Genomic DNA, 22273 nt, shown 5'->3' on the forward strand with positions numbered 1-22273 from the left:
TATTGATTTTAAGATGCCAAGTTATTAATTCATTCATTTAAAAACAAACTAATTAAAGAAAAAAAATAAATAAAAAAGGCAAGTAAAAATTATTACACTTCATGGGAATGAGGGAACATTTGTCCATTGAGAATATTATGCAAATAAAACGAACAAGATAATATAAAAATTGCAAGCAAATCAATAAAAAAACAAAAAAATGAGATAGAAAAAAAAGAACAAGGTGCAAGTTGTTTGATTAATTTGATTTATTTTGAATGAAATTCATTTTAAGGTCAAGTTGTTTCAGCATAATGTCGGGACATGTGGTCCTTCATCAGGGACTCGGTTTTCTTCTCACAAGAGACAAACTTCATGGAGGGGATTTTAACCTTGTTGTTCATGGAACTATATTCAAACCCTACAACCTTCATGTACCCTGTCATAACATCCACTATGTTTGAATTATTGGTGTTATACTATCAGACTTTCTCAAATTCTCAAGTTTGGAGTTTAGCAAGGCTACTTCCTCTATCATCCCAATGATGATTAAAAGAAGTTTCTCCTTTTCTTAAAGAAGAGCACTTATGGAATTCTTCTGTTTTTCCCTACTCAAGCAAGCTTCCTCCTATTTGTTGCAAACCTAAACGTTGCATCCAGTTCTTCTTCATTCATGTCTTCCTCAATAGAGTCTTCTTTAGATTCATACTTCCTAGTGAAGGCCATTACTTTGTTGACATTGTATTCTTTACTCTCATCATCAAATTCAGACCAAGTGATTGACAATTCATTTTTCTGTTTCTTTAGAAAAGTATGCCATTCAGATTTAATGTGACCAAACCATTCAAGTTCATGACATTGAACTCCTTTTCCTTGGTTTGGTCTGTCTTCATATTTACTTTTGCTCCAGGATCAGATGTCTCTCCTCTTGTCTTAGACATTTTTCCTCTATTGTCTGTCCATCCTTCTCAGGGATTTGTTAAAATTTCTTCCAACTAGTGATACAACCTCTGAGAGGCTTTCATTTTGATCTTCATCCTCTTCAAAGTTGGATACAAAGGCAATGCTCTTGTTGTTCTTTTCAGATTTATCACTTTTGGAAATCTCAAATGTTTGTAGAGAACCAATGAGTTCATCAACTTTCATGCTTCTTAAGTCTTGGGCTTCTCCAATAGTTGTAACTTTCATGTCAAACTTCCTAGGAAGACATCTTAGGATTTTTATGACCATCTTTGCTTCAGACATCTTCTCTCCTAAGGTAAATGAGGTGTAAGCAATGTCACGAAGTCTGGTATTAAAATTACAGATGGATTCATCTTCATTCATTCACAAATTCTCAAACTGTGTAGTGAGAAGCTGCAACCTTGACATGCACACTTTGGATGTGCCATAATGAGAAGTCTTGAGAATCTCTCGAGTCTCTTTAGCTTCAATACAAGTGTTGATTAGTTTGAACATGTTTTTGTCAACACTAGTGAATATAGTATTCAAAGCTTTTTCATTTGCAAGAACTACTTCACATTTATCTTTGGACCAATCAGGCTTCAAACTTGTTGTACCATCTTGAAAAGTAATCTCAGGATTTCTCCAACCTTTAATGACAGGTTTCCAAGTTATATTGTCTATGGACTTAAGAAAGGAAAACATCTTAGATTTACAATAATCATATTGGTACCATCCAAAGCAGGTGGTCTATTTGTAGACCCTCCATCCATAGTTTTTTCCATTTAAACTTTAAAATATCTTCCATGGAGCTCACCCAAACAGAACATGGTGCATCTCTGATGTCAATTGAAATTTTGTTCCTCAGGGGACAAATGTTGGACCAGATGTCTGGAATAACTTTTCCAACTTATTAAACCAAAATTTAAATAATATGACAATAACAAAGAATTAAAAAGAACGCAATAAGGAACACAAGTGAATTGGTAACCCAGATCGGTGAAAATCACACCTACATCTAGAGGGCATCCATACCCAAGAAAGGAAATCCACTTTCTAATAGAATTAATACAAAGTTTCTTAGATGAACAAGCCACTTGTTCAATATCGCTCTTGTAACACCCCGATAATTAGATTTAATTATTTAATTTGTTATTGATGTTTTGATGTGATTATATGAGTCACGGTGAATTATCAATGAGATTATGTGACGTGTGATGTTTATGCTGATGTGTGTGGGGTAGTGGAATTAAGATGTTGGTTAGAATAATAATATTAATTAGTTCTAATTAGCATTATTAATAAAATAAAATAAATTAAGGAGATATTGTGTGGTGGAGTTAGAAAGTGCATATTAGGAAGTTCATAATAAGGGTCCTAAGGCTAACTAGGTGAATAGAAGAAAGGAAGAGAATTTCCATTAGTCATAGAATTTTGGAGAAACATGAAAAGAAGAGAGAGATGGGGCAAGGAGAAGAGGAGAAGAACAACCATAGAATCGAGGGAAGAATCAATCAAGCTAATAGCCTAAGGTAAGGGGGTTATCATGAGTGTTATGTTTGATTTAAAAGGTTGATATATAATTGTATGTTGGGGTTTGGTGATATTTTGATGAATTTGATGAACGATGATGATGAATTGTTTGGATTGTATGATTAATATTATGTATGATATTGTTGATTGTTGAATAATCATGAGAACTAGAGTCAAATCCACCAAGATTATGGATTTAAAGGTCTAGGGTTTGATGAAGATTGTTAGAGGTATGATGAACAATTGTGCTTTTGTGATTAGAATAATTAATCCATGTTAGAACCAGATTAATAGACCTTAAATCGCAGGAAAATAATATTAAAATCTGTTTTTGGACAAAAGTTTGGGACTGGTTTGATGCAGGTCGCGTAGGGTTTTCTGCAGAAATCGCAGACCCCGCTTAGCGCGCTTTTGAAAATAAAAGCAAGGTCAAGTCAGTAGGTATCGCGCTTAGCGCGATAGGGAGCCGCTTAGCGGGGAAATGATTTCAGACTATGGAAGTCTATATTTTATTCTAATTTCTGAGAAATTTCTGGAATTTACTGTGCACGTTTGGGTAGGTTTAGAGGGCAATTGTATGGAACTTGATTTTGTGAATCCTCATCCCCAAGAGAACTCACATAAAATTTCATATAAAATTAGGGGTTTAAAGAAAACTCCACTACCCTAGACATAGACTCGGGGTGTTGCATCTTGACTCTTGTTGCCTTATTGAGCTTGTTTGTTGTTGGTGGATGTAGAGGTTTGAGCTTGAGCTTTTGGTGGTGTAGGTTCAAAATTTTCATCAAACATGTGCCAACAATCCACCACTGCATGTCCACACTTGTTGCAAAGTTGACACTTGACAGATTGGTCTGTTTCCAGTTGCGATGTTTGAGCTTAAGAACTAAAATACAAGGAAGCTAAACTTAAAAAATATCAAACATCATCTCCACATCTGTCCTTCGGTGAGACAAAACATGTTTAAGAAAGATAAGTTGTAATCATTCGGGTCTAGACTCTTATCGTCATCACATTGATACACCACCAAATCTAACTTAAAGAGAAAAGAGATGACAAAGTTTGAGTGTATTCAACGAAGAGAGTTTGGAAAATAAACCTGTCGTTCGAGACCAGAAATACCATAAAAAAAAAGTTAAATAACTTATCAGGGAAGTAACTAACCACCTTTTCCCTTACATTAGAGACATTTTCAACCAACCATCGCGAATGCGGGGGGGACAAAATTGAATTTCTTCCTCTCCTACTTATATGAGTACAATGAATACTTACAAACTATTTTGCTAAACTTGATAGTATGAGGAATTAGTTTTTCTTAGTTCTTTCAACCACGCTCATGGGCCTTTTTAAGAATTTAAATGAGGTCATTTGAAACTATATGTTATAGGAAAAATATACTGGAGTTGGTCTACTTTCTACTTTCACTTAATCCATTATATCTCAGCATTTTGTTTATAACTTCAAAATGCTCAAAACCAATTCCCATTTGTGTACATTGCTAATTATGAATAGAAGTCTATAAATATCTCTATTTTGGGTTACAGGACAAACATCTTTCTTGAAGAAAAAAAAAATACCATCGAGTTAAAGAAAATTAAAAGATATAAATTTAGCAGGACCTAAAAATTCATACAAACTAGACAAATAGATTAACACTATTCTATATATTAATCAAACTGCTATTATTTAGGCAAAGCTAAATTATAAACTAAAAACAGATGCCTCCTTTCTTTAGTTATCTACAAGGATCAAAATCAGGCATAAGATCTGAACATTGCTTTTAATTTCTTGTACAACTACTACACTTTGCCTTAGTGTCTGATAATATCTGCATATGAAAAATAAAATACATGATAAGACAATTTAGAATTTATTCGAGTACTATGTTTGGTTTATCAAAATTTATATTTAACATCTACAAATAAAGTTATATTTTTGCAATAATTGAAAAAACATAAAAATATTTTGTATTTGTGTAGTTACCTTAAGTTGTTTCCTGAGATCTTTAATGTAGTCAACTGCAACATCCAACATATCAGCTGTGCTTGTTTGCTGCCAACACAGAATTACAAGAAATAACTCATCAAATTGCATATCAAATTTCACTGTCACTTCAGTCGGGGCCGTCTTTGAAGGCGTATAATAGGGATATAAGTTGTCACTGTTAAACTGTAATAAGGCCTCATAAAATATTTATCATTGTTTAATCGTGGTTAAATAGACCCTCTAATTATTTTTTCATCGTGGAATCTTGACTAACTTATACAGATCCTCTAAAAATTTAAAAGACGATTACGAGTCCAATATATGTAACGTCTATTACCTTATCTGAATTTGGGAAAAGCTCTTGCAATTTTTTTATTCTTGTACTAATTCTTATTCTTCTTTCCTACAATATGCATATTAAGATAACAAATGAAGAAGCTCATTAAAATGCAACAAATGTGTTTATATTATATGTGATTAATAACAAGGTTAGAATCTTACCCTCTCTGCAATGCTTCTTGGGTGAGTTGCAAATCCTCTTTTGGCACGAATTTTACATGTAACAGTTCCTTGAATGTGAAGAAACTTCTCCATACTAGTCATCTTATTAGAAGAGCTTGGTAGACTCGAATGGTGGCTCAAACCAAGTTTTTGGAATCCAAAGTCTAAATCCTAGTAACATAAATTTCCACTTATCATCAATGAAACGGACTTTGACACCAACTGAACACGACAGTCACTAGTACAAAAATGTTAATTTACACCCGTTTTTTATTAAATTTACACCCATTATTTTTAATAAAAATCGGGTGTATATCCACAGGGTGAGAAATGTCTAACGAATTTACACCCGTTTTATTTTAAAAATATCGGGTGTAATTGGGCGTAATTACATTTTTAATTACACCCTGTTTTAATAAAAATCGGGTGTAATTAGGCGTAATTACGTTTTTAATTACACCCTGTTTTCTAAAAAATCGGGTGTAATTGGGCGTAATTACGTTTTTAATTACACCCTATTTTAATAAAAATCGGGTGTAATTTGGCGTAATTACGTTTTAATTACACCCTGTTTTAATAAAAATCGGGTGTAATTGGGCGTAATTACGTTTTAATTACACCCATTTTAATAAAAATCGGGTGTAATTGGACGTAATTACATTTTAATTACACCCTATTTTAATAAAAATCGGATGTAAATATGGTCTTAATTACACCCTATTTTAATAAAAATCGGGTGTAAATACGCCATTTATGAATGAACAATTATATCTATTTACACCCTATTTCATATACACCATTTAGTTATATTTCATTTTCAGTCATAATATTGCAAATACTATAAAAATTATACACATAAAAATCAAATTTTAACTAAGTCAAAATATTTTTCATATTAACCAAAAAAATATACAAAATCATGTACAGTCATAATATTTCAAGTATTATAAAAGCATACACATAAAAATTATATTTTAACTAAGTCATAACACTTTCTTCATATATAATTTTACGCCATGCTTGACGGTTAGTTTTGGTGTTCTCTAGTTCAATTGAATCCAACCGCTTTCCACATGTAGTATTGGATTCATCCATGGCCAAAATACCACGCCCTGGAGAAGCAATTGTTTTCTGTATGCAAAAAAACAAGACACAAGAAATTATTACAAGAAAGTGTTATTACAATAAAGAGTCACATGTATCAATGGTAACCATACCGCAGTTTTGACGAGTGTAAAAAATGAAAAAAAAATGGTTCTTGAGTATAAAAAATTTCAACTGGATGTAGCCTTCCAGGAACTTTCATTAGAGGAGCTCCAAAAAAATATCCCTGAAACTTTTCAGCTTCAAGTGTAGCACTCATAACAACCAACTTCAAGTCAGGTCTGTTTTTAAGAACTTCCTTAAGAAGGCCAAATAACACTGAAATACCCCTGAAATACTCAGGAGCTTGACATATTTGATCAGTTTCGGCTTTCAACCTACGAAGAAGCTTTCGAATATGCTGCACAAACAATCAAATTTTGTAATTACAAACCAATATTCCCAACAAAATTTGTAAATCAATGTTCACTTTGAATTAAAACATTACCATATGGTGTAACAAAGGCTAAGAGAATAAACAATCAGACCAAAATCAGCTTTTTAGTATTGTGCACGTGATATCAGCTTCTATCATTAGCTCATCAGAGTCCTGTATTTGGTGGATGTTAGAATGTAAATTACAGTCTTGATACGTGCATAAGTTAAAATGATATAGCTTCATATATAAGAGAGATTCACTTGAGATAGAATAGTAAGCAATCAGACCAAAATCCAATAAGTATTTGATCTAACAAATAGGGCAATAGCTGAGATTGTTATCTCTGAAATGTTTTAGGGTTATGTGTTGGCCATGTTTATTAAAAGGACCAACGTTGACTTCAGGTATTTGACGTAGTAACGCAGTCGGTTCACTGTGATGGTTGGTCAAAATCCTCCTATTTTCAAATTTATTCCAACTCCAACCTCTAAGTTGAAATCAAGTATCAAAACGAAATGAAACAATACGTGAATAAATAGAAAACTCACCGCCTTGCGGAGCTTCTTGATGAGTGCCATAGGCTTGCTGTTCAAACCACGTTGAAACCTAAAATTAAAATGCAGAGATTGTTAATAGTAAAGAATCAAATTGAGAGGTGGACTACATGGAAAATATAACAAATATTGAGTAGTAATTTCAAAACCGTCCTTCATAATAATTATAGTTTCAGTTCTAGGCTGTTAAGTGCCAAATGAACATGGATTCTAAATTCTAATCATTTATTAGTTTATACCTGAAGGTCCAAGAGAGAAGGAACAAGGGGTTCCTCCATATTTGCTGCTAAAGATAAACATGCAAATGATAGAAGTTGCAGAGACCATCCAATTGATTCCTGTTTAACAATGTAATCATTGTTCAATTAAAAGTAGAAATTCACTAATTCTTTTCAAACTTTATGGCGCAAAAAAACAAGTTTCCCTTATAAAGAAAACATCATTGTCCCATCAATTTCATTAAAGCACTGATGTTCAAGCAGTACGTAATAAATTAGGAATACAATTGAAACAACATTAAAGCACTGATGTTCAAGCAGTACGTAATAAATTAGGAATACAATTGAAACAATGCAATTTCAACTTCATTCAAAATTCACCAATACAATTGAAACAACATTAAAGCACTGATGTTCAAGCAGTACGTAATAAATTAGGAATAGGGATGACATACAAAAATGCTTTCATAAAATAAAAGAACTAACATATGACCAAAAAAAGGCTACTAAAATAAATAAGATCTAAATGAAAAACAGTTGTGTCAACCATGTAGGGAATAATTAAAAATGCAAATGAAACGGGTAAGGATACAGAGCTTACAGCTTTTTCAATGCTTGAAAAATGTTGCATCCTATTTGATAGAATTTTCTGCATATGAATTAGTGAAGCCATTGCTGTTCCCTGAAATTCTTGTGATAATCAACATTTTAGTGCCTATCTGTGATGATTAAGTAGTAGTAAAAGCAATAAGGAACTTAAAAATTAGACTAATTGTAACATATATTAGGAGCCATATGTGTAATAAAGTGAATGTAAAAAGAAGTGAATAGCATTAGACTAAAATGCAATGTACCCTACCCTTAATGCAGAGCAGGAACACAGATTGTCAAAAAAGTATAAAGATTTAAGAAGAATCAGAATCTGAATGATAGTAAAACATTTTTAATGAATCTGTAACTGCAAAGACTTAGCAGAACAGAAACAGTCTGTACACTGTTCTGTGCCTTCTTGGACTTGGACTCTCCCAATGCATCTTTTTTCAAATCAAAAGTGAAAGTGGGAGGGACCTCTACTTGTTGTCCACTTGTACTGCTTACTCCTCTCTGCAAAACTACTGCTCTCTAATAACCAATCACTCTTCAAACCTATAAACAAACAAATTTCCAAAACACATTAGTGAAAATAAAAAAGTTTACTATGGTAAAAAAGAAGTAAATGACGTTTTTTGGGTAAACAAAAAGTTAATTACTTATTGTTACATGAGAGAAAGTGATTGGTCTATGTCTGCATGGGACAGTGATGTTTTCTTTCATCACTATGTGATAAATTCAAATTTCATTTCTTTTTCAATTAAAAGTAGAAATTCACTAATTCTTTTCAAACTTTGTGATGAACTCTTATAAAGCTGATCTAACTTGTCTCTCCAAGTTGCAGCTTCGTTATCCTTGGGAACAGGCTCAGCAAATATTAACACAACAACAATTCCGTGATAAAGATGTGATAAAGATGCTGAAAAAATAGATTTTGACAGTTACCTCCCATCTGGATTGTTTGGAGATGTTAAAAATATGCATTTGGGCTTCTCTTGTTTAACAACCTCGATTATGTGTTCCACATTCAAGCTGAAGTCGGGCCTCCTTGGAACTACGGTATAAATAATAACGAAAAATTCGAAATTGATTACAGAATCAAAGACTGCTAAGAGCAGATAAGGAACAACGATAAAAAGTTGAAAATATTTTTCTTACCTTTGGTGACGAGTGCTCCATTAACTGCGGCATCAAATTCATACATTGTGAAAGTTGGAGGGCAATCGACAATCTTGTCACCAGGATCAAGCACACAACTGAAAATGAGAATGAGTTGTCATAGCTAGCTATGCTGAAAATTAACAAAACGAGAAGAAGAAAAATAGAAGCATGTGAACCACAAAATGAAATGGGTCTAACCGCATGATCAAATCAATAAGCTCATCGGCACCACATCCTACAAGAATATAGTCAGATTCAAGGCCTGAATCTTGAGCGAGAGCTTCACGCAACCGGCGGCTCTCTGGATCTGGATAGACACAATAACAATGATTTTTTAGTGTACATTTGAACATAAATCATGGTTAATTGTGTTCAGTGAATAGTTAATAAGTTGTGACACCTTGTTATATTATTAACATATACTAAACCTAATGAACCACATTACCTAACTATGTTAACCATCTTAATTTGTTGTTGAAATCTGATGTCAAATGTGTGTCAAAATAATAAAACTCTAAATCAACGAGCTTTTCAATTTTACATTATGTTACCATTTAATAGCAAAAAGCTCACCTCTGGAGGAGGGCCATAAGGATTCTCATTAGCATCTAACTTGACAATATCCTCCGGCTTTCGTCCAAGACGAGAAGATAAAACCTGAAACATAAACCCTCTTCTTCTTTTATTACAATTCCGTGATAGAAATCAAACAAAAAAGAGAAAGAATTCAGTTCAGGCATTTCACCGAACACTTGGTGTGCATGTTAGGAAATGACTAATTCATTAACAATTTTACACTATACTATACATAAACCATAATCGAACAACAATCACACAACAGCAATCGGAGAAGAGAGATGAAGAAGATTGAAACTGAAATTCACTGGAAAAAATTGCACATACCGAATTCCATCATTAATGTGCGTCGGCATCATCTTCACGTATCTTTTGTTTCTCTTAACTTCATTTTCATTTTCTTGTTCCATTAATCACCATGCTCTGCTACGAATTGGATTTGGCCGAGGAAGAGATTGAAAAGCACGTTAGATAAGCACTTTTAAGAGGTTTTAAGAGGAGCAAGAATCACTTTTCCGTTTTCACGTTTCGGCGCGTTGTTGGTAACTTATTATTCTCTATTTCTTTTCCATAAGTTACATATATTAAATGATATGTAGTAAAACTTATGATAAGTGATAACTAAATTTCATACATTATAAGATACATGTTATACAATAGGGATTATAATGAAATAGATTAATATTTTGAATTATAAAATTTAATAATTTATTTAGTCCATTTAAATTTACACCCATTTTATATTTAACGGGAGTAATTGAGATATGATTATAATAATATTTTTAATTTACACCCAATTTAAAAAAAATAGGGTGTAAATTGTCACGTGTTAATATTTAAAATGATATTTTATTTACAATATTGCCACTACATTTCTTATTTACACCCGTTTTTAGTATATTGGGTGTAAATGTTAAAATTATATTGTTCCTTTTGCACTAGTGAGTAACACATAGATACAAAAAATTTAGACCATAAATGTCAGTTTCTATGTTAGTGTTGGACACAAACACGTGTCAAATACAGGTTTAATTTGATGTGGCGGATAAAAAATGTTAAATTGTTTAATATAAAAAATCACACACTTTTGTTTTATGTACCTGAGTTTCCAAAGCATTTGAAGTGGAAAACATGATTTCACCATTATTTGTAGATGTTTTTGGGGCACTGAATGTAGAAGTAGCCAAATATTCATTGGTAAAGCTAGGCATGTAACATTTTCCAATGTTTTTACGTGCTTCATGTTGACCATTTTCAACAATTTGTGGCATGTTGACAGTGCAAGAGGATTGTCTATATGAGAAATTCATAGTATCATTATGATGTGAATAATTGGAGAAAAACTCAGCAGGTGAACTGTTGTGCCTAATGATATTGGAGCAATTCTTAGAAGAACCAATATTAGTTTCTGTGACTATGATATAATTCTCTGAATGATCAAAAACATTAGGCAATCCTTGATTCTGCTGCTGAGTTTGGTAAATCATCTGATTTGGAGATTCATAATAAGAGTAACCATTGTATTGTATTCCTTGTGCAACAGAGTCATTTTCTTCTTGTTTCACTGGCAGATGTTGAGAGTTTGTAAACATTGTTCCCATTTCTGAACTTGTGGAGGGAGAATAATGTTTCTGATGTTGATGATTATCATTTCCAAAAGTTTCTTCATTCATAAAACCAATGCTTGTTGTAAGCAATGAAGTTGGAGAAGAACCGTATTGCGATAAACCTGAATTGTTTTGGTGACAATATTGTTGTGTTTGGGAGTAATCAATTTCTGAATCCATTTCCATATCTTTCCTTGACTCAGGTTGAGGATACTTGAGAGCATGAGTATACACAATACTCATCTTATATCTTCACAAAGAAAAAAAAAAACAAAGTTATGTTCATGTTACTTTTTAAATCAACTGGATAAGTTTATACCAAAGAAAATTGATGCATGAAAATTTGAAGTAAAAAAAGGACATACGTGGAACTCAAAGAATGCAAAATCAAATCCAAGAAGTTTGTTGATCTATGCTCAAAATATAGAGACAGAATCAAGAAGAAGAGAAAATTTAAAGGAAGAAAGTTGAGGTTTTTGTGTTGATGTTGGGATGTATTTATGTAGTATGATGTTTAATTATTACCCTTATGTTTCATCATTATTAGCAATAATGCCACTTGACGACCTAAAGTGGAATATGACAATTTGTTTGTTAGTTTTTTATCTTTTGTGTTCTGTTTGCTTATTCAACTGTGGAAATGTTTGTGTTATTATTTTATTGAGTGGGATAACCGTGTCCGTGTGCACGTGGAAGAGACTATTTTTAGTAGGGTTTGATCCAAATAGATGGCCACTAGGATTCAAAGTAATTTATGCATATGTTTGATTATTTTGAAAGAAAAAAAATTGATTTCAAATGAATTAATTCTATAAAATTCATTTTGATTAAAAGTTAATTGAAGGTAAAGTGATTTATGTTTGGATAATTCTTGCAAAAGTGAATTAAACAGGAAAATTTTAATTTTAGTGTAAAATCATGTTTAAACTCAAGTAAAATGAATTTTGATAAGCATAATCAATTCTACTCAAGAGCAATTAAACATGTCGAAATTAATTTTACACATTCAAAACTAATTATAAATATATCAAATTCAAAACCAAATATAGGAATAAAACCTTTGTGTGGGTGCAGAAATGATGACTTATGTAGGAATAAAACTTAGACGCTTAATTCCTATAATAAGGAGTAAATCTTCTAAGAAATATCAATTAAATGCATCTTTAAATTGAAGTATGAATGTTTTATCAACGAGGTTCAGGTGAAGTCTTGATTGTCGAATTAAAATTTCAATAAAGATATGTGTTTGAACAATGCATTTTCTGTCGATTGTCAATTAGTGGTTAACAGTTGAGACATGAGTATAAGTATTTTGGTTATAAATTGGCCAGGTGTTACAAATAGGCTCCAAGTTGTTTAAGAGTGATGATGTGACAATTTTGTTGGAGTTGGTTGAAAATAGATGGTCAGAGCTCCTTAAAATTATATAGACTCTAATTCATTGTAATTTATGTGTATCTTTAATAATTCGATAAAAAATTGATTTTTAATGAGTAGATTCTACAAAGTGATTTATGTTCTGATAAATTCTTGCAAAAATAAATTAAACAGACAAAATTCAATTTTAGTGTAAAAATCATGTTTAGCTCAAGTAAAATCAATTTTGAGAAGCATAATCAATTCTACTCAAGTGCAACCAAACATGACAAAATTAATTTTACACATTCAAAATTAATTTTAAGTGTTTCAACTATGAAAGCAAGCATACATTATGTCAACCACCTTGGTGTGGAGCAAAAATGGTGACTTATGTAGGAATAAACTTAGGCGTTTAATTCCTACAATAAGACTTATATAAAAATAAATCTTCTTCTAAGAAATATCAATTAAATACATTTTTTAATTGAAGTATGAGCGTTTTAACAAAGAAGTTGAGATGAGATCTTGATTGTCGAATTAAGAATTCCAATAAACATATGTGCTTGAACAACGCATTTTTCGTCGATTCTTGATTACTGGTTAACAATGGAGACATGAGTATAAGTATTTTGGTTATAAATTGATCAAGTGTTACAAAATAGTTGCCAAGTTGCTTAAGAGATTAGATTATGTGACAATTTTGTTGGGGTTGGTTGAAAATATACATGTTGAAGAAATCTCACATCACTTAGTTTTGTGAAGGAAGAAGGAGTCCAAGCCTATATATAGAATTTAAGTTCTTCTTTATCAGATGCATCAGTCAAAAGCATTTTAAGTTTGTATTTGAATTTTAATATTATCTCTTATACTCTTGTGTTAGAGTATTGTGAGGGGTAGTTAAATATTTGCTTTGAAGAATACGAGTGTATTGGGGCCTTGGAGTGGTTGAGGGTAGTCTATGTGTTGTAATAATTTTCACATAGTACTATTCTCTAGTTATCCTTTGACAACAATCATAGTTTTTTTCTCCGATTTTGGAGTTTTCATGTCACTCTCTTGTGTTGTTATTGTGTTCTTTTTTTCTATGATTTGTTTTTTTCCAACAAGTGGTATAAAGAGTCTTGGTTTTGTGAGGTATAATTTTTTTAATATGCCCTATGATTGTAGTTTTGTTTGATCTTTCATTTCAAAATAATAAATTCTATACTCTGTGTTGGTTGAAAAAAATTGTACTTGCTGCAGGAAAGGTTTTGGCTTTAGTGTCATGTTTTTCAAGTGTAGTGAAGATTGACTTAGACAATTTTGATGGAAGAATCAATTTTGGCTTGTGAAAAATTCAAGTAAAAAATATTTTAATACAATTAGAATTACACAAGACATTGAAAGAAAACATTTCCAACATTAACAATGAGAAGTGGGAGGAACTAGATTTGAGAGCTTCGAGTATAACTTGCATGTCTTTGGATAAAAATATTCTTTTGAATGTTCTTGCTACGTTGTCAGCCAAGGAGCTTTAGGAAAAAATTGAAGGGCTATGTCAAGGAAATGATATATTAAATCGATTGTTGTTGACGGAGCAGTTTCATAGCTTACGTATGGATGAACATAGAAAAGTATCTGATCATCTTAGTTTTCTAAATGGTAGTGTTTTTTAATTAGAAACTATTGGAGTCGACGAGATTAATGATGAAGATATATCTTTGAACGCATATGATCTTTCCATCTTCATATGAACATATTAATTCTATTTTGATATATGGGAAGGAAACTTTGAGTTTTGAAGAAGTTGCTAGTAAAATTAATTTTGAAGAAAAAGGATTAAAGGGTGAGGATAATACTTCATCAAACTCAGTGTTGGTTGCTAGAGGAAAACTTTATGTGAAAAAAATAATGAAACGAGCTTTAGATGTGCGAAATATGGAAAGATTGAACATATAAAGTATAAGTGTCCAGCGTTATAGCATGGCTCTGAGTCAAATGCTAGCAATGTCTCTCTATTATGGGATTAACACATATGCAATGATATAAAGTGTATTGTGAGATTATCTCTATGGTTAAAGAGCTTCCTACCAACATAGAAGTTGCACCATAAAGTTTCAAATTGGTTTTGACATGTGAAAATTCTTGAAGTGGTTTACCTTCAAGTGAAGTATACTCTTCTTTAAGTGGAGTACGATAGTTTTTAAAACTATAATAATTATCGGTGAAGACAATGTGAAAATTATTAGAGTGGCGTAGCTTCAAGTGACTTTGATGTTTATGGTGAAGTATGGTTTTCGGTGGAGACAATGAAAGTTAATGTAATATTTTCAATCAAAGTGGAGATTTTTGGGGTTAGTTGAAAATATACTTGTTGAATAAGCTCCACATCACTTATTTTTGTGAAGGAAGAGGAAGTCCAAGACTATATATAGGATTCAAGTTATTTGTTATAAGGTGCACTGGTCAAATTTATGTTAAGCTTGTAATAGACTTTATATTTTCCCTTTTACTCCTGTGTTAGTGTGTTGTAAGGGGTAGTTAAGTATTTTCTTTGGAGTGCGGGTTTATTTGGGCTCAGGGGTGGTTGAGAGTATTTTATATGTTGTAACACTCTTAACATGATTTTTCTCTGGTTTTATAGTTTTCACATTTTTCTCTTGTGTTGTTATTGTGTTCATCTTTTTTCTCTATGATTTGTTTTTTCCAAATAAATTTAACGCATATCTAAAGAAGATAATTAAAAGGCGAATGAACTTGTACAAATGACTTTCAATTATAGAATATCCAATGATGTCGTGACTCGACTTATCACCATGGTGGATAAAATATACCATATATTCGAGAGTAATATTATGACAGAGAAAATATGTCTAATACCATTTAATTCGAAAAAATTTTGAGTCATGTCTGATAGCTCATCTTGCGCACCTTCAAAAATAGTCGGATATTAAGCCTAAAATATTTTTACAAAATATTTATATAATGATCCATGTTTGAATTAGCCATTAAAATATATATTTACACTAATCATACATACTAATTGATGAGGTAAAATTGGGTAGGAGAAAGCATGCATGTGTGAACTTGATTTCTCCATTGATGAGGGTGAGGGTAAGAACTAGATGTGCTTCACTTAGGCCAATATCACTTATTCCTATTTGATTTGGAAAAAAAAAAGGTGAAACTTTGCTTTTGTTAGATGTGCTTCAATTCTTTGATTTTATTTTTATATTATATATGATGGTTGAGATTTTAGAATTTAAAAATTATTTGAGTGTAGCGCTACAAAAACGTGACCAAGATCTTTTGAATGTTTTGTCGCTTGTCAATGCTACCAAACAACAATTATTAGAAGTGGAGAATGATGGATGGAAAGAACTTATATCTAAGGATATGGAAATTTGTAATAAGCATGATATTTATGTGTTAGATATGGATGCACGGTATTTGCAAGGGAAGAACTTCTAGTGTTTCTAATTGGCAAAGTTGAAAAGACTTTTATAAATGTTTGATGTGACCAAAAATTTGCAAAGTTAAAAGAACGTTCAGATTTTTGTGCGGAACTTGTGGAAACAAATAAGTGCAACACATTTGATATAATTTATGAGTCACATATGTAACAAAATGAGTGATCAATAGTTTTTTTTTTTTAATAAGCAATTCGATATAAGAAAGCGCACTAGGGGTGCAACCCTTGCATCGATAGAGTACATGAAATATTTCAGTGATCAATAGTTAAATGACCGTCTTGGAACAATTAACAATGATGTTATTTTAACTCATTTTAAAAAAATAGATAATAGACTATTTTTATTATAAATATATTCCATTACATAATATTATTTATTATTTTCAATATAAATTAATTCATAATTTATTTCACCTTCACCAACACATAATGTCAAGAATCTGCCTACAATTGCAAAACATTTTTCTCCTCACAACTTCACTTTTTTTTTTAAGGAGTTTTACTCTTGTCACAAATTCCTCACTACAATACAGTTTTCTTGTAGTGTGTAGAATCTTTATTATATAAAATATACATACTAGCTAATTAAAAAGTAATTTCATTTCCATCAATAAGTATGACCAAAATACAAGCGGGACTTGAAAAAGAACAAATCTGATGTGGCCGCTAATTTTATCCATGTACGATAATACTTTCTTGTGAAAGCATGCTTGTATGACTTTCAACTTTGTTCAAATGTGAACAAAGAAAACAAGACTTGTTCATTTCAACCTAGCGCGTAGAAAAGAAAATATAAATAATATTTTGAAGTCACATAAATGTACTTGTTAGAAGCTTTCCTTTCCTTTTATTTGGTAAAATGTTGTTTCCACACTGTATTAAATATTAAGAGTGACTATTTATCTCGTGCATGCACAAGAACAAAGAAAGTCTTCGTTGTCTGCGTAAGCTTCAAGTACAATTAGGACAAGAATCAGATTGAAACATTGGTTAAAGAAAAAGAACAAGATAAAAAATATACTCAGTCATAGTCAATGAGTGTTAAAACCAATGGTAGGAAGGTTCAACAATATTTCATCCTCAACTTCACATATATATTAAAATTTAACAGATCAATTCTTAAGTTTTGATTATTTAAGCTTAATTATTGTTTGGTGTTATTATTTTATCTCATTCATGAAATTAATAATTTATTTAAATTCAAACAACTTTTAGTTTTTTTATACACTTTTATTTAAATTTATGTATTACTTATCTGTTCACATGTTAAGTTTTACAAAAATTCATATACGACAATTTGTCACGATTACTCATGTGAAATGTTCTTTCATCACCATTGGACCAACTAACGATTGGTTACACTAAATATTATATAAAACATTGAAATGATGAAAATTAATTTGAAGCATTTAATTGTAAAAAGTTTTAATTTCTCCATAATTTCCAATCAGCTCCGAACACACTTTTAATGTTAAATCAAAACTTCACAAGAAACTAAAGAAAAAAAATATTATTTTATTTTTGGTCTAAGATATCAAATACTTTCCTTTAGGTGTATATTTATTATACCTCATTCAAGTTGACATTGGAAAAAAAATTACATTTCAGTAGTGTGTAAATACTGAAATCTTATTATTAATATAGACTTTCCAATTCAAAGTCAAAGTTAAATATTTCTGAAGCATCCAGCTGCATGATCCCCTTTTATCCTCTCATGAAAAGTCTTCAATTCAAGATATAACAATTCACAAATAATGACGATTAACTAGTTAGTTAATATGAAATAAATACTAGTTTAAATAGTGGTCTTAGTTTGACTGACTTCAAATAAATTTGTTTATTTTACTACATGAATTAATCCTCGTGTGGCAGTGGCATGGTACTGTTAAACATTTGATATTTTGGGTAAATTCAATGTCAACCCCTTGATAAAAAGACAAATAACTTGGTTGAATTGGTAAGGCATGGACCATGCATGCTTTTCCTAGTAAGTATAGTATTAAGTAATAAGGTTGAAAGTCAAAAATTTGAGAAATCTATGGTTGCTTCTGCAAGCAATGCATTAATTGCATTGGATTAGAACAGTGAGTAAGTTTTATATACTTGTAAGCAAGTGTTGTCATTATATACGTAGGGTTTGACAAACCCGTTATAGATAGGACTTAAATTATATCGATAGGCGTTCTAACTAACTTGTTGTATCACTAGATTGATTTTTTTTTTTTGGTGACATCACTAGATTGAACTTTTGTAAATGGACTAATAGTCTCAGAATTTAAGCTAAGGCAAAGTATAACTAGTATTACTCGTTATGTCATATAATAGACTTCGTTTAATTATGTGCCCTGATTAAGTGCATTTTTAGGACGGAACATTAGGGGCCCCCGAGGTCTTATGCTCTTCTCTTTTAGTTTACCTTTACTTTCTATCATTGATCTAATCGTTCACCATGGTTAACGATTAGGGTTGGATCATATTTGGAATATGGTTATGTTTTAATGGACCAATGCTCTATTGAAGTCGGTCCAAGTATGAATAGTTGCACCTTAAGCCTAGTTTGACTGAGATGAGACGTGGCTTTTGAGGTTCTTCCAAGATGGTGAATGTGGCATAAATGAATGTTTCATCAATCATTGACTTGTCTAATCATTGAATTCTTGGCAATCTCACCCTTCTTTATTAGAGAATGATGATGTTTCTTGAAATTTGTTATCTTTTTTGTCTGTCGCACATCAACGTGTAATGTGTGAAGGTGAAGAAAAACACAAGAAAGGAGGGGTTTGAATTGTGTTCTTTAAAATTTTATTTCCCTTTCATATTATCTTTTATTTCTTCTTAGTATCTCATTTTCTGGATATGCTTAGATTGTTGTTGCGGAAGCATGTTAGAGATAACACCACATAACCAATGAGATACATATTCAATTTAACTTCTTAACTTCCTCAGAACTTCTGACTACGTCAAGGACAGTTCTAAAGATAATTAGTGTGGATGTTTTGAGTTAAATGAAAGATGCAGAAGATAAAAGACACATTCATTTTTATCCTGGTTCACCTTCTCAATAAACCTCCAGTCCACCCTCCTCAGGTGATTTTTCCTCTCTCAATCGAGGACTTAATCCACTATAACCAAACTGATTACAACTACACGATCAACTGTCGTGACTGACTTCCTGCACAAGCTACCCGCGAGTGACTAACCTTAGATGATGAACCGTTTAATGATCTCAGCAAGATATAACGTTTATCAACCTAGTAACTCCTGCACAAGCCAACTGCTCGTGACTAACCCTGGACAAGCCAACTGCTCGTGACTAACCCTACACAAGCCAACTACTCGTGACTAACAACCTGAATAATAAACCGTTCAGGGAACTCCACGAGATATAACGTTTATTAATTCAGAAACCTCTAAGACTAAACTAGTCCTAGGCCTCTTGAAAAATCGGAGTCAACTAGTCTCTCGAGAACCTGTTGCAGTATGACTGCAAATGATAGTGTTTAAAATTGCTTCTATAAAGCATTAATCACAACAGTGATATTTCACTAATATTTAGTACAGAATATTAGAACTCAGAGATTTGGTTATTCTTCAGTGTATGAGTTCATCGTGTTGTGTTGGTGTTCTTTTTGTATGTATCAATTCTTTGTTTGATGCTCACACCACACACGTATGAAGGAGTGATTTTGTGTGTGTGTGTGTGTGTGTGTATATATATATATATATATATATATATATATATATATATATTCAGACTTTTGCCCGTTTAATCTTGGTTATTGGAGAGATCAATAAATGCTTGCGTGTTTGCTTTTTGCTTTTGTTTTCTCCAATGAGCTGCATGTGGATAGCTTCTCAATCAACCTTGGGAGTTGCACTTTTTGAGTGTTGCAGCCACCTTGCTAATGATTATGTCTTTAACGGTATCTTTCTTTTTGAATCAGACTTCATGATCTTCTGTTCAGCTTGGAATATAGCTTTTGTATCAGTGTGTTTGCAGTGATTTAATGCTTGATCAGAAGTTGCTTTAAGACTTTATTATCTTTGCATTTGTTCATCTTTGCACATCAAGTTCTGATGGTACTTGTACTGAATCATCTTCTAAAATCAGAAACATATAATTAGAGTACCATATTTGCTTACACAAAATTTATTTGCTTGTTATCATCAAAACACTAATAATATGATTAGAACCAAACTATGTTCTAACAATGTGTAGGCCAATGGCCTAGTACTAGATCTTTATGAACTTTCAATTCTTCATAAGAAGTGTTACTCCAGATATTCAGCATGCATAACCAATAACCATAAGCTTCTAATCGTTATCTTCAAGAATTCTCATCTTGAAGTCTTCATGCTTCAAAATCAAGACACGCTTATTTTCTCTTCTTTACATGAAAGAGTTCCTAATGAGCAATACTGAGAAAGTCAACGGTAGACATAATCTATTTGTTGAAAACATCCCATATTGAGAAAGAATTAACTTTCAACAAACAAGATCCCTTGCTTCCTAATGATTCTTGTCAATTTATTCCAGATTATTCAGAGTCTTCTTTTAAGCCTTGTCCCGATATCACCTTGAAGAGATATGTAGTTCTCGACTAACGTATTCCAAGAATATCATTCAGCAGATACTTCTGATTATCTGATGAATCTATCATCCTTTTAACAATTGATGCTTCAACTCATTTTCAATCTTCTTGCAAGCGCCAATAGAAAAGGTTATGTTGTCAATAACGACCAGCTCCAAAAATTAGTGACATAATCCAGAACAAACCTTTCTGGTTTGTCATTTCAGTACTAAACCTCTTCTTCATTATGATAGAAATGTAACATGTGAGACTGAAACTGTAGGTAGTGAAAGAGGAACAATAAGAGCATTTCTCAAAGTTCGTCTCGATCTTTATCTGACATTGTTAAGTGTTTGATAAACATCAATAACAAAACTTGGCTCTGATACCAATTGAAGGTTGAGAAACACAAAAAAGGGGTGTTTGAATTAGGTTTCTCTTTTGTCCCCATTTGCGGAATTTCAAACCATAATGTTAACAAGTAAATAGAAATAAATTGACACAATTATTTTTATCCCGTGGTTCACTATTAACGAAGCTACTTCAGTCCACCTACCCGGTGATTTTCCTTAAACAAGGACTTAATCCATTAACCGTCAACATGATTACAACCTCTAAGCAACTTACTTACCCCTCTCATGCCCCCAGGCTATTCACTCTAACCGCTTGAGGAAGCATCACCTTTATAAAAAGGATTTTCATGTGTACAACATATACTTCTTTACAAGCTTATTACACAAATTAAAGTACATAAACACCTAAGTATTTCTAGCAAGATCTGAGCAACAACTCGTTGCTTTTTAATACAAAACTAATCTTCAGATTTGTCTTCTTGAGATTGCATCATTTCAGCTACAGTTTCTTATTTCTTAAAAGTTATCTTATGTGAGCACTACGACTTCTTATCATTCAGCTTCTAGCTTCTTCCTTGAGCTCCTTTCTTGAGCTTTAATGCTTCTTCCAGTTTGACCAGCAAGTTCAACTAAGCTATTATGCTTTACTTATTGATGTTTCACTTGAATAGCTTCACTTAGCTTTAGCATGTTGCATCATTGTACACACATAGCAGTTTCGACTTCAACTTCTTCTTATTTGAGTCAAACTTTTCTTCAAAATGTATTTGGATATCTCAATTTAGCTGTAGTTTTCATCAGCGCTTTGGATTTGCACAGCAACGCCTAGCTAGCGGCACACACACCAAAAAAACAAAAAACACCATTCTTCAAGCTTTTAGATCTCCAATTCATAGAGCTTGAGAGAATAGATTTGTTGAAGGGTAGTCTTGGAAACATATTCCAACAGCAAAGTCACAATGGTCACTTTGATGAATGGTAAACATCACAGTATAGAAAAGTTGTCCTTGCGCCACCTTATTGAGGTAAAGGTCACAAAGTTCTTGTACTTTTACATTCAGCTCATAACCATTTTGATCTTCAGGGGGCTTCAGAACCTGTTCCATCATAACCTTGTCTTCAAAAACTCTTCAGAACTTGACCTTCTGATATTGTGTTTTATAATCTTCAGAATTTGTTCCATCAGAAACTTGTCTTCGGAAACTCTTTAAAATCATGTAACATTAGAATCACATCACATTAGAAAGCCTTCTAAGCTTTGTTTATAAAGTCTCAATTAGAAGCTTCAGAACAAACATTCATTCGAACTGTTGTATTAGAAACATTCCTGAATCTTGACTTTATTGGGTACACGTCATATGTTTTCTTC

The 22273-nt window shown here is 32.0% G+C and overlaps 1 protein-coding gene and 1 long non-coding RNA gene across 4 annotated transcripts; both read right to left on the reverse strand.

Annotated features, from left to right (window-relative positions):
• Positions 1–1305: 1305 nt before the first annotated feature.
• Positions 1306–16688, reverse strand: LOC131620085 (transcription factor bHLH130-like). The gene is made up of 6 exons (XM_058891106.1): positions 16673–16688; positions 10664–10977; positions 4942–5112; positions 4778–4843; positions 4438–4506; positions 1306–1608 (listed from the first exon to the last, which is right to left on the reverse strand). Exons 1-6 carry the CDS (start codon positions 16686–16688, stop codon positions 1306–1308), a joined length of 939 nt encoding a protein of 312 aa, XP_058747089.1.
• On the reverse strand, positions 5939–8369 carry LOC131618425 (uncharacterized). 3 transcript variants are annotated; one of them, XR_009288840.1, is made up of 7 exons: positions 8229–8369; positions 7837–7917; positions 7257–7355; positions 7012–7069; positions 6533–6634; positions 6159–6445; positions 5939–6072 (listed from the first exon to the last, which is right to left on the reverse strand). It is a non-coding gene; the product is annotated as an uncharacterized LOC131618425 (long non-coding RNA). The 3 variants fall into 3 exon arrangements; XR_009288838.1 differs by lacking the exon at positions 8229–8369 and having other exon boundaries at positions 7837–8219; XR_009288837.1 differs by lacking the exon at positions 8229–8369 and having other exon boundaries at positions 5974–6445; positions 7837–8219.
• Positions 16689–22273: the final 5585 nt, after the last annotated feature.

The sequence above is a fragment of the Vicia villosa genome, linkage group LG7 (genome assembly GCF_029867415.1).
Source record: "Vicia villosa cultivar HV-30 ecotype Madison, WI linkage group LG7, Vvil1.0, whole genome shotgun sequence".
In the NCBI taxonomy this organism is placed as follows: domain Eukaryota; kingdom Viridiplantae; phylum Streptophyta; class Magnoliopsida; order Fabales; family Fabaceae; genus Vicia; species Vicia villosa.

Coding starts and splice junctions, on each gene's coding strand:
- LOC131620085 (XM_058891106.1), bottom strand. Junction 4,844..4,941: donor CAAGAAGCATTGCAGAGAGG/GTAAGATTCTAA, acceptor TGCATATTGTAG/GAAAGAAGAATAAGAATTAG. Junction 4,507..4,777: donor TTTTCCCAAATTCAGATAAG/GTAATAGACGTT, acceptor CTGTGTTGGCAG/CAAACAAGCACAGCTGATAT.